The sequence below is a fragment of the Platalea leucorodia genome (assembly GCF_965183815.1).
Source record: "Platalea leucorodia genome assembly, chromosome: 13".
NCBI classification, from domain to species: domain Eukaryota; kingdom Metazoa; phylum Chordata; class Aves; order Pelecaniformes; family Threskiornithidae; genus Platalea; species Platalea leucorodia.
The window spans coordinates 5,160,388-5,172,860 of NC_138835.1; the positions used below are offsets into that span (position 1 = coordinate 5,160,388).

A 12,473-nucleotide genomic window follows, 5' to 3' on the forward strand; every position below is an offset into this window, starting at 1 on the left:
GACACTATGAAAGCTTACAGTACAGTTTATCAATTCTATGTTACGATTCAGCATCAATATGGTGTCTGAACTATCTCAGAGCTACATTCTGCCTAATTAAGCAGTATCAACATGTCCTGATGTCACTTTCTGTGCAAAATGCATTCCCATATTAATGTGGCTATAAAAGCATGAGCAGTTCTCATGTTGGTATATCGTTCCTGTGACTTTTTGCGACTGGTTTCTCTGTTTAATGATAGCCTAACTAAAAATAAGCTTGTTATGTAAAAGCAAAATAACGTTTATCTTAAACTTTATTCTGGGTCTTGGACATAGTTCAGTGACATGATCTGCAGAACAACACGCCAACCATTCCCATGAGCCGTTTAAAGAGGAAACTGAAGGAAAAATCCAAATCGAAGACACTCACTGTTATAGTATCTTTAATTTATCTTGTGTTTTACAGAAGTCTGAACGGATTAAAAAGCACCTCCTTTCCCATCATGTTCCTTACAGTTGGTAAAATATATTCAATGAGCAAATGTATGTGAACAGCTTGAGGATCTGCATCTTGCAAGGATTTCACAGACCAATCAATCAAAAGCCAAATTTCTTGTAGTTTTTACAATCTTGTTTTAATACAATGGTAAATCCATTCAGATTGTAAACCTGTCCAGTCATATCTCCCCAGAACACTTTGCAAAATCCAGTGTTGATTAGCAAACTAGTTAGCTTTGGCACGGAGCTGTGCTCTCTTGCCTGTGACAGCCTGGAAACCAGTTTTGATGCTGGCAACGGAGCAGCGAGAGTGGCAGGTCTCACACTGCAAGAAATATAACCTGGTGTCCTTCTGTAGGATTGTGTCTGGTGACCGACACGTATGACAGGTGACATACTCCTCTGCAGAAAAGGAATTAAGTTGCAGTTAAAAGACAATGCATTATCAGTGGACAAGTCACCACTTCTTCAGCCTTTAAACAGTTGTCTTGAAAGGCTGCTCAAATGCATCTACTAACTTAGAAGTGGCTTACTATGAAAACCACAGAGGTTGAGGCAACCTAAAAATTCCCCCATTCCCAGGTTAATAAAGACTACATTTCATATGGTACATTATGCACTGACACTGGTGTTTTAAAAATAATAACAACCAGTTACGACTTCCCACTGGTGTTCCGTAACTTCCTCTGCTGAAACAGCATTCCCAGATGTCAGCAACTTTTGTACAGACACAGCACTAAAGCAGTATTTTTTTGTTACATATAATGCCTGAGTCCTCTGACCACCAGTGACACACACACACTCTATTTGTTAATTAACGTGTACAACAGACTAAAATTAACAATTACTGTTATTTTCCATAGTCCTCATCAAAGCCAAGAAACAAAAGTCAGATGAAAACAAGCAGTTCTCAAATGCTCTTACTGTTTTCCTTGGTATGTTTTAGTGCCACGACAGAGTACAACCTATGTGCTTATTATAGCCATGGTAGAACCACCTGTACTTGAATTATTCCATTATAAAGCTGCAGTAAAGTTGTAGCTTCTTAGCACAGACTCTCCACAGCGTGCACACAGACGCGGGCCATACATGGGCCACTGGTCATCAAAAGGGGTCTGAGAGAAATCTATAGTGGAAAAGGGAGTTATACTTACTAATATATCTTCTCAAGACATTTTCTATCTGTTTTTGCTGGAATCTTCCTTTGATTACAAGTTGGTTGTTACCATCTATTGAGCCACTAATTTAAAAGAAAAATTAATTATTTGATTTGCAGAAGACGTCAAGCATTAAAACAAGTCAGGAACATGAAGCAAGATAACGATGCATTGTTTAAGATAAGAGTAAGCCAGAATTACTTTGTGGAAAAAACATGCAAAATTCTGAAGGCACTTAAAAACCCACAGGAAGTTTTGCCCAACCATAACCCTCACTGCAGTAAAAGCAAACTCCAGCAGAGATCAGCCTCATAGTTAAGCTACCCAATCAGAAGAAATTACAGAATTGAGAATTAACACCTGCTTATCTCACAGAAGCAACCAAGACAACTCCCTAGTAAACTGTAATATGACTAATAAGATCCTCTTCTAGTCATTCTGATGTAGTAAGTTGAATGTTTTTTCACATTATGGTTTCTACATTTCTGTTTAAGTTGTCTGGAGCTGAAGAGACTCCAAAGCCCAATCAAATGGGCATTTGTTATATACACATTGCAATTAGACTCCTTGATTCTCTGCATCTCCATATAAGAACATTGTAGTCTGCAACAGAGAAATGAATAGGCAACCAGAAAGTACACCACCACAATATGAGATCTTTGATAAGAGGCATATAAAATTAACACTGTTTTTATGCTAAGACAGGTGGATTTAACTGCAGCATTAGACAGAATAACTAGCTACAGGCCGACAAGACTTGCCATTAGGTAGTCAGGCATTCTCTCTTCCCTAGCTATCTATCATCTATCTGCCTTAGGTTGATACGAGCCACAGAGCCACCCTCACTGATTACGGCAAATAGCTCTGCTATCAGAGCATCTTTGAGAACGGTCCCAAACAGGGAATTCAAATCCTGTTCCCTGGGACTTATAGTTTGCCTCTGTACCTCTTCCCTAAGATAATACCTCTTCAATCACCCAGAACAGCATCTATGTGCAGGGAAGAAAAGCCTGATGTTCAAGCATATATACCCAGACCTAAACCCAAGAATTTTATTTTTGATCAATGTCAACTACGTTGCCATTGCTTCCTACATGCATAAGCACGTACATAGCCCGGTAGCCTTACCTTGTACCCAATTCTGCCAACAAAAATGCCAAGAGATGTTTTGGCTGACGATGTAATCTAAAAATAAAGTAAGGATATGCTTAACCTTCCCCCTTCAGAGAAATGTGATATTTATACAGGACTGGCAGGCTAAAACGATCTTAAATTACCAAGTTTAAAAGGGGGCAGTGCCAGAGGGTCTGCACCAAAGAGCACAGGCAGACAATGACTGAGGACACAAGAAAGCTGAATAGTCCACAAAAAAACCCACCATCCCCCCTAAACCAAACTCACAATTACAGTAACTATTGAAAATAAGTTTTCTATTTGAGATTTTTCCGTTCTTATTCTCCCGTCCCCCTGCCATTCCCTGAAAAAGTGTTACTAGCTACCATTAAAAATTCACTTCCGTTTACTACCCAGATCCTCAGTATGATTTTGTCAGGACTGTTTTCTGGCACACTTATGAAACAAATCAGATACACGTTCCCCAAAGTCCCCACAAAGAATAGAACTGCCTTCACAAGAAATAATTAAGACATAGAAAGCACTGCAGAAAACAGTGGAAAAAAATTACTGAACTCCATACCATTTACCAAGAGAATAGTATCTGTAGTCAGCTCAAATTAGAAAGAACTTTCCCCACCCCTCTGCCCAAGACTTGCAAACAAATATCGCTGGTGACCCAACTACAGACTTGATAGAAGCCAGTGAACTCACAAAAGCAATATGTTTAGTTTCAGTCCACGAGGCCCATGTAGCAAGCCTACCATTTTCATAATTTAAGTATAAAATAAGAAATTATCTCAATAAATCATCTTCATAAATATCTTCTCACAGAGAAGTGTAGAGGAAATGAGCAGTAGGATTGAAATAGCTTTCAGTTTACTTCTGGTTTGCCATAGCGTTTTGACAGAAAACATGCATTCAGCACAACAGCCAACAGCACAGGCAAGTGCATTCATCTGCTATTCCTGAGAAATCTAAAGAGGAAACTTACAATTTGCAGATATCTGTAAAGTTGACAAAAGATGTTTTCTTGGTCCCTACTCTTACAACCTGCGGAGGCTTCATGACAAATTTTCGTTTTTCTCCAGCTACCATATCTGGGTTTTTTTCCCGCATGATGTTAAATACTCTATTGAGCAACTGCAAAAAAAGGGATTCACATCAACATGAATAAATATCTTGCATTTCTCAAATGAAGTCCCTCACCTATAAAAATGCTTGAAACAGCATTCACAATGAATATTAGACTGTCTTTGCCCATTAGCATTTCCCCATATGCTTTTGAACACACACGTAAAAAAATATTCTGATAAATGCAAAATATAAAAGCTGTTTCCCCACGGGTTTACTTCATAATCTACAAGTACCTCAGCCTATTTGCAGAGGCGTTTTAACTATCACTAACATTGCCCTATATGAAAATTAACTGTGATAAAAGATGTGCTTTGTTATTTTTCTGTTCATGAGCTTCTGACTACAAGTCCTTTAATTTTAAGTTAGAAATAGGACATATGAGCATAAGGCCCTGCTCTACTGATGCACATCAACACGGAAAATATTTTTTAAAAGTCTTTTGAGCATTACCTCATCATATGTGTAGTCCCTTTCTGAGCCTGCCCATGCAGGTCCTGACTGAAGGCTAAAAGAAATTCCATCATCTTTTTTGCTATCTTCATCCTCAAAAGCTGTAAAGAAAGTTGTTTGGGATTCATTACGAAGAAAAGAAACATTCTTTAACCTCATGCTTATACTGTTTCTAAAAGGTACATCAAAGAAGATTCCACTAGGATGTGGACACCAGTCTTTTCTGTTTGTCTGCCTACAAGGGACGCCAGCAAAGTTATACAAGTGCTTTTATAGAACATTTTTCTGATAAATAAATTAATTTTGAAACAAAAAAGGCACTTGAACACAACTTATTCACCTACAACATGGACTACATTTCACTTGCAACATCTCATTGAGCTAGGTTATACCTTTACCTTCATCCTTCTCCATTATCTCATCTTCATCTGGAAACTTCACATTCTTCTTTTTCTTCTTTTTATTGCCCAGCATGATATCAAGGTCATCTTCAGGTTCTACTGCCTCTGGCACATCTCCTTCAATTTTCAAGTCCTGCAAAGAAATAATAAGGCTATAGTTTACAGTATTAAACACAAATTAAACACTCCATTGCACAGCATTAGAAATAATACTAGTAGAACACTATACTAGATGAATACTAGTAATATCCACCACAATCCTGAAACATAACAGGTAAGAACTGAAGTGTGTTGAAGAGGGCACTGCACTACTACCATGAAGTAGCGCTAGATTTTTATCTTCTGGTCTAACTTCTGGCTGGTCAAGAACAAGGTCATGCTATGCTTACCTAAAGGCATCAGCCATTTTAGAGCATAAGAGAACAAAACACCCTATATGCCAGACAATAAGGTAAGGCAAAGCTGTGCTACCTGCAGCCAGTCCAATTTGTTATCACAATTCTGCACATGTAGAGAACACAAAGCAAGCATTTTGCCTGTCTGGGACAGATCAGAGGGACATTTTCTTCACGATAACACAGATTCAAAGAAGAGGTTTACACATAACGTAACATTCTCTTGCTCTTTGGGCTTGCCAGTTACACTGACATGTGACACAAAGACACGACTTGGAATAAAACTTGAGAAGAGTAAAAATATCTCATACACCTTCTGTAACACAGAACAGCAGCCAATCATTTCTAAAGAAAATGCTAGAGTAAAACCAGATTTCTTAGCAGATATATACCCTTTATTTGAAGGGCTGGCCGTTAGAGGACTATTCTGTGCGTGGCTTCTGACATCCATTTACTTCTCTCACCCCAAAAGACAATTAGCCTTGATGCTTGCTAGTCAACCCTTACTACAGATTGCAGAATTACTTGCTCATTGTGCAGATCAGTTAGATTTTTTCACTTCTGGACAAAAAGCCCTGCAGGAGCAACATGTTCAGCAGAACCTGCTATATATGCAAGACACAGTGAAATGTAAGTTTCATTATTAACTGCACTAAGACACAATGACAGACTCGAAACAACCCCTGCACTGTCAATCCTGAGAAAATGAAAGCAAGAAAGTTTTCAGCCATAGACAAGATGGCCTAGTTATGTAAACAAACCTTTACACCTTCTTCTGCTTCATCTATATCAAATATCTTTTTTGTTTTTTTCTTCTTTTTCTTTTGATTGAAGAAGTTTAAATCATCCAGGTCATCTGTTGCATCTAGAAAACAAGGAATTACCAAAAGAAGTATAACTGTAGAAACAGGTTAGACATTAAGGTTTCTAATTTACACCCAAATCTTCAAAACATTACAGTAAGACATAAGCAATGATCTACAGCCCCTACAGATATCCTTCAGGTTTTAAACAGGTCATTCCCCTCTACCCCCAAATACCTCAGTACTATTTTACAATTTCTGCATCTTCTAACTGCATTTTCTTAATTTTTACATGCTTAATCTTTCTTTCTGCTGTACAAGAGAAACTAGCCACATTTGTCATTATAGTAGAGATGTTTCAAAAAAATGATAACTGTAAGAGGAAGGTATAGTTTCTTTGGTCTACTGCAGGGAGCCAATTTTATCAACAAACTGGATATAAGTTAACAGCATTCCCTGAATCAGGTCATCTTCAAATGACATTGGCCTCAATTTAAAAAGCAAGGTTATATACACAATCGTAAGCTTATTTTCTGAAAGATTCCAAAGAACACTCTAGTTATCACATTCACAGTTGTCCAAAAACTAGAAACCCTTTTAGCCATATTTCTGTTATTCATACTATTGGTTAATTGTTCAAATGAAAACCAGCCATAATTGCGGAATTATTGCAACAACTGCATGTGGAAGATTTAAAACTTCCTGCTAACTATTTTAGGGATTCTCTTTTCATTGTCTCACACAAAAGACTCTCAGTCAGGAAAGTGGAATTTACATAAGCCACTGGTAGCTTGCTGGATGTCTGTGAACGTGATTTCAAGCAGGAGGGAAATATGCCCTCCAAATCAGCAGCAGAGTATTACTCACAAACTTCTAAACAAACTAAGGCCCCAGCATCATACACTGCCAAATTCTTGAAATGGGGCTTGTAGTCTCAAAACACAGGACTACCTTTGAGACTTGATCTAGGTGGATTCACTTTACCTTTCTTCCTGCTGTCTTCTTCATCTGCTTCAACATCTTTGTCTTCTGTTGGCTCTGGTTCAACTTCTTTTGTTTCTGATTGCTGAGTCTCTTCTGCTTGTGTATCCCCTCCTTCCTCATCCAACATAAAGGGCTTCTTCTTTTTCTTCTTCTTCTTGCTCATAGTGGGATCGAAAATCATCTGTAAAAGTCAAGAGTTCCTTAGCAGCATAATAATCATTATCATAATACATCATAAGCATAATATATCATAATCATAATTTACAAATATTAAATACTTAAAGGTGTTATAACACCTCTAAGTTTTCTCAACATTCCTTCAGTTACCCAAACTGTTCCACGGCTTCAATCTCAACTAGGGATTTTTCCAGATCCGTAACAATGTAACACAACTTAGCTGACTCAAAACAGTGATTACACAGGCTTCTTTAAAAACATCATAGATCTTGTCCCAAAGCATAACTGACGTGACCAATTACATGAGAAGACTGCTTGACAGTTTAGAGCTTCTGCTGCTTTTCCTAAGATACTCCAAGTTTCCTGCCACCTATGTATTAGTTCAGGTAAAAATATATTAAAGCTGTCAATCTTTGACAGACTAGCTACCAGCTACTTCTCCATTTTATTATCATTATGGACTCAAATTTTGAAGTAAGACTATGTGAAGCAATCACTGAATCGCTCGGCATCAGAAAAAATTTACGCACACCTATACCACAGAGCCTGATTACATGTCGGTTACGCTTTGTACTTCCATTTGTAACATATCAATTTCCAGATTTATTAAAAGCCAAGATTTGCCAACAACTCTCTTGACAAGAATGCTTTGGACTAGGGAGAAACCTAGGAGGGGCTGGTGATACAGCAAGACCTGTATCAGCTCTCAACACTATGAAATAGCAAAGGTCTCATCCTTTTGCCCCCACAGGTGGGAAACTGAAGCTCAGAGACCAAGTGATTAAAAGCTGTTAATGAGTTCTTTAGCCAGCCAAGAAGCTCAATTCACCTAGTCTGACTGTGAAGAAGGCACTAACCCCAAGACTCACTTTTAACCTATTCATCATCTGTGGACCTGAGATAATTAATACATGAGCTCTTCAGTTTTCCAGCAAAGGAATGCCTCTTACTATTTTCACTTAAGATGCAAGTTTGGCATCATAGCTATTGGTCAGTTTTGTTACATATATCTGGCCATATTTTCACACATTTGCACATATTTTCATATATTTAATACATCAATGAAAATACTTAATGAGGCTCTTCCTCCAGTTTTTCTTATCTAGCAATCGAAGAGTGTTCTCATAGACAGTTAAAATTCAGCATCATGAAGTTTGGCGGTTTCCCTCCCCCCATGAAGCAATCTTTTCCTCGCACTTCTCATGCTCCTACACATGCTATCCTTGTGATATTCTTCCAATTTTCTGGAACTTACATGTTTCATAAAGGCTCTGAAAGGCAGTAAACTGCACATATGGGAGTGTGAAGGACAGCATCACAAAAGCGTCCACATATACAGGACACTGAAGTTTGAAGCTTCCAAACTGCTGAAGTGTGTCTTTAGTTGTACACACTGAGCTAGAACAATTATCAAAAAAGTTCTGTCAGAGGGCTTCCCTCTAATGCTTAGACACATGTATGAATCATGCACAGTAATCAAAGAATGCGCACAACCAGTTACACTGCCTGCTGGCTTCCTCTTGTAACCTCCACAGTCTGCTGAAACAGAAGGAAAGCTGCCTGCATAGGCAAGAGTCCACAGTTTTGGGAACAAGCACACGAACACCATTTTCAAGATCATGACTCATTTCAATGAAGAAGCTTTGCAAGACTCTGAAGAGTTTTCTATCTTCTCACATGATTAAGTAAACATAAGATTATGCTTAGATCGGTCTAAGAAGGAACCAGCCCATCTACTCCAAATCACTCTTCTCTTTGCAAAGAAAAAGACATCTTTCATCGTGAACCACCATAAAGCATATCTTGTGTCTACAAGAGACAGAATGTGTCTTCAGCAGTAGCACGCTAAACTGAAGTCAACACAAGGAAAACTTCTAGACGCAGGAGATTGTTTTTCCAGCTTTAAAACTATGTAGCTGGCCTTGAACAGAGCACTGGTCTGAAGGTCCACTCCATCCAGTCAGGTCAAGCCAAGCTTCTACAAACTTAAGATCTAGTCATAACATACTAACTGCTTTCAGGAAACTAATATTAGAGTTCCACAACCTGAGAAGGAGGTCTATGCCTGAAATATTTTGTTCATCAAGAGCTTCAATGAAAACTAAGCAGGAGTCTTAGGTCACACATGCTTTAACAAATCACGATATAAACTAACCAGCCTGAGAACCAGGCTATTCTGTATTCTGCCTTTCTGCGCTAGACATTTCGGAAATTTCTTCATCCCTTTTCTCTATTCAGTATGTTTGATTAGTCGAAGCATCATGACACCATTTAAGCACTGAAAAACTTACAAAGTTGTAGGCCCTCTACTGAAGGGACTGTAGTCCCCAGTCCAAATACACCAAACCCTATGCCCTTTCCTGTGTAGAAATGATTATAAATGTCTGTCCTGTTTCTGCTCTCAGAGCCAAATTCCCATATGGGGTTTTCTCTTCTGTAGACCACAGAGTTCTTTCTCACATCTAGCTCCATATATCTATTCTTTATTTCAAACGACTACACAGTCAAAATCCCAACTTATAGAAAATGAGCAAGTGAAAGAAGGGGGGGGGGGGGGGCGGGAGAGGAAAAAAAAAGAATCAAAGCTTCATAGTCCAAATGCAACTCTCAAGACAGAAGCCAACATTAAACTGCTGTGACAGTGACAAATGATGGGGATTCTAACAGAGGTCACAATCCCATTTCATTAGTCTGAATAAACACAGGCATGTCTACAAAGCAGACAGCAACTCTGCACTGATAGTTAGTTCAGGTATCCTTACACTACACTGAGTTGATGTCTATGATGAAGTGCAAAATTAAGACCAATCTGCACCTAAACACTCTGGCTGCTCAAAATACAGCATTCTCTAATAATATTTCCTAGAGCTTCATAAAACTACAGGGCTGGAAGAACTTTTAGATATCCAGTAGGATTTTTAATAAAGCAAATAGATGTTAATGGACTGCTTCCCCTTGCAAATAGGGCCTGTGTTGCCTCTGCTGTGCCACACTTCCGAGCAGCACTCAGACAGTAGATGTTTCTACCAAGGAGTTTCATTTTGTATGCAGCTCTGAAAATTTTAAGCTACAGTCTGATGCAACAAAACAAGTTTTGTAACATCTATACCAGTTTAAGGTGCAAATTTGTCTTCATTTGTCTTCACCCTCCTCAACTTTATAGGATCATTGGCTTCAAAAAGATTCACTTACTTAACGTCAGTAACAAACTATTTGGCTCCTAACAACCAGATATATAGAAGTTCTGGAAGGCGTGCGCTCGCTCGCTCTCTCACGTACGCTAGCCAGAAGATCTAACAGTGACAGTTCAACTGTGGTATCCACTACCATTTTTATTCTCTCTCAGTCTGCTACAAAAAGCGACCCAGAGATGTAACTTTACTATACTAGATGTTCCTGATATCACCTCAATGTCAGAAAAAATGCATTATGCAAGAAAAATAATTTTACTGACACTTAAATTAAATCCAAACGGGGAAACTCCAGATGAACCACTCTGTGGTCCTATGACCACCCGAGCCAGAAAGCATCTGATGCAAGGATTCCTAGGTTCTAATTTCTGGAACCAGAGTACAACCTAGACATTAGAACTGCAGTTCCAGGGACACAATTAGGCATAAAAATGCAGTACATTCATTCCAAACGTTAAAGTAGCTGAATAAGTCAGTCTCAGCTACCATTAAAATAATTAGTAATTACGCTAGTTCTCCTTTATTACGTAGGACAAATTATGACTCGCCTGTCTCCAAGGCTAGAGGTATCACTTTGTTCAGAAGGAAACAAGCTACACAGGTATTTTAAACACCACCAGAAAGAAGATACAAGACTAAAAGCAGCCACCTCATGGATTTAGCCAGTGTAGTTTCTGCCAGGCTATACAGTCATCCATCATGGTGCTTATAACCTCATGCATGTAAAGCTCTCCTTTTCCCCATGACAGCAACTGAAATGAGGTTAGTAAAGGCGCCAGCACGTGCCATCTACAATACTTGAAAAATTTCTCAGAGTATCTACTTCCCTGGAAGTGCGCCTAAGCAAACGCCATCAGATCCGGAAAACCCAAAGTTATCGTTTGTTAAGATGTAGCTATTTAGCTCTCGGGGTTAAAACACAAGATCTTACAGCGCCAGAAAGCGAGAGCGGTAAGTAAACTGACTAAACGCTAAATATCCCTAGAAGAGCAGGAAACACGATGGAGAAGGGGTGGCGGGGAAATCTGCCTTCCTCCCCGGCCTTCCCTCTGCCACAGGCGGGCGCCGGCAGAACCCGGGGAGCTCCAGATCAGTTTTAGGCCTCCCCACAATGCGCAGAGCCAGACCGCAGCCGCGGGCCGGGCGGGACCCCGCAGCGCGCAGAGGCCGGGAAGGCGCCCGGGGAAGGCGCCAGGCCCCCACCCGGTCCGGCCTCCGCCCCGCGCACCGAGCGGCGGCCGCGGCCTCCCCTGCTCAGGGAGGGCGGCGAGCGGGGCAGGGGCCGGGGCCGCCCGGCGGGGCCGCGGGACCCGCGCGCCGCCGCCCGCCCGAGCGCGGAGGTGCCGGCTCCGGCCCAGGGCGGAGGCCGCGCTCGCTGCCCGGCGCAGGCCTCAGGCCCGCTCTCCCACATGGCGGCGGGGCCTCGGCCGCGGCGCAGGCCTCTAGCCCGTCTCCCTCGAGGCCGGCGGCCGCCGGGTCTCACCTCGTCGCCCGACATGGCTGCGGCCGGGCTCGGAGCGGTGCGGGAGGCGGGAGGAGCGGCGGGCGCTCAGGGACGCGGTCAACCGGTACCCGCGACCGCCGCGCTCGCCTCTTGCATCAGCGCTCCCCTCCCCCGCAGCGCCGCGCCGCGCATGCGCCTCCCGCCGCGGCGCCTGGCGGGAGTTGTCGTTTCCGGAGCGGCGCGGCCGGAAGGCGCCGTGGCGGGGCCGGTGCGTCCCCCTCCGGGCTCCCGAGTGCCTCAGGAGCGGCGCGGCCGGCAGGGCAGCGATCGTCCCCCGGTGCTGGGCACTGGTGAGGCCGCACCTCGAATCCTGTGTTCAGTTTTGGGCCCCTTACCCCAAGAAGGACATGGAGGGGCTGGAGAGTGTCCAAAGCAGGGCAGCGAACCTGAGGAAGGGTCTGGAGCACAAGGCTGTGGAGCGGCTGGGGGTGCTCAGCCTGGAGAAAAGGAGGCTGAGGGGAGCCCTCATCGCTCTCTGCAACTGCCTGAAAGGAGGCTGGAGCCGGGGGGTGTCGGTCTCTTCTCCCCAGTAACAAGCAATATGACAAGAGGAGACAGCCTCAAGTTGTGCCGGGGAGGTTTAGATTGGATATTAGGAAAAATTTCTTCACTGAAAGCATAGCCAAGCACTGGAACAGGCTGCCCAGGGAAGTGGTTGAGTCCCCATCCCTGGAGGTATTTAAA

General features: G+C 41.9%; 1 protein-coding gene across 2 annotated transcripts; it reads right to left on the reverse strand.

The window, feature by feature from the left end:
- Positions 1-405: 405 nt before the first annotated feature.
- EIF2S2 (eukaryotic translation initiation factor 2 subunit beta) lies at positions 406-11,932 on the reverse strand. 2 transcript variants are annotated; one of them, XM_082325905.1, is made up of 9 exons: positions 11,769-11,932; positions 6,918-7,098; positions 5,892-5,995; positions 4,727-4,868; positions 4,335-4,435; positions 3,742-3,890; positions 2,763-2,819; positions 1,632-1,717; positions 406-879 (listed from the first exon to the last, which is right to left on the reverse strand). In XM_082325905.1, exons 1-9 carry the CDS (start codon positions 11,781-11,783, stop codon positions 704-706), a joined length of 1,011 nt encoding a protein of 336 aa, XP_082182031.1. In that variant the 5' UTR covers positions 11,784-11,932; the 3' UTR covers positions 406-703. The 2 variants fall into 2 exon arrangements, with proteins under 2 accessions (XP_082182031.1, XP_082182032.1); XM_082325906.1 differs by having other exon boundaries at positions 4,733-4,868; positions 11,769-11,931.
- Positions 11,933-12,473: the final 541 nt, after the last annotated feature.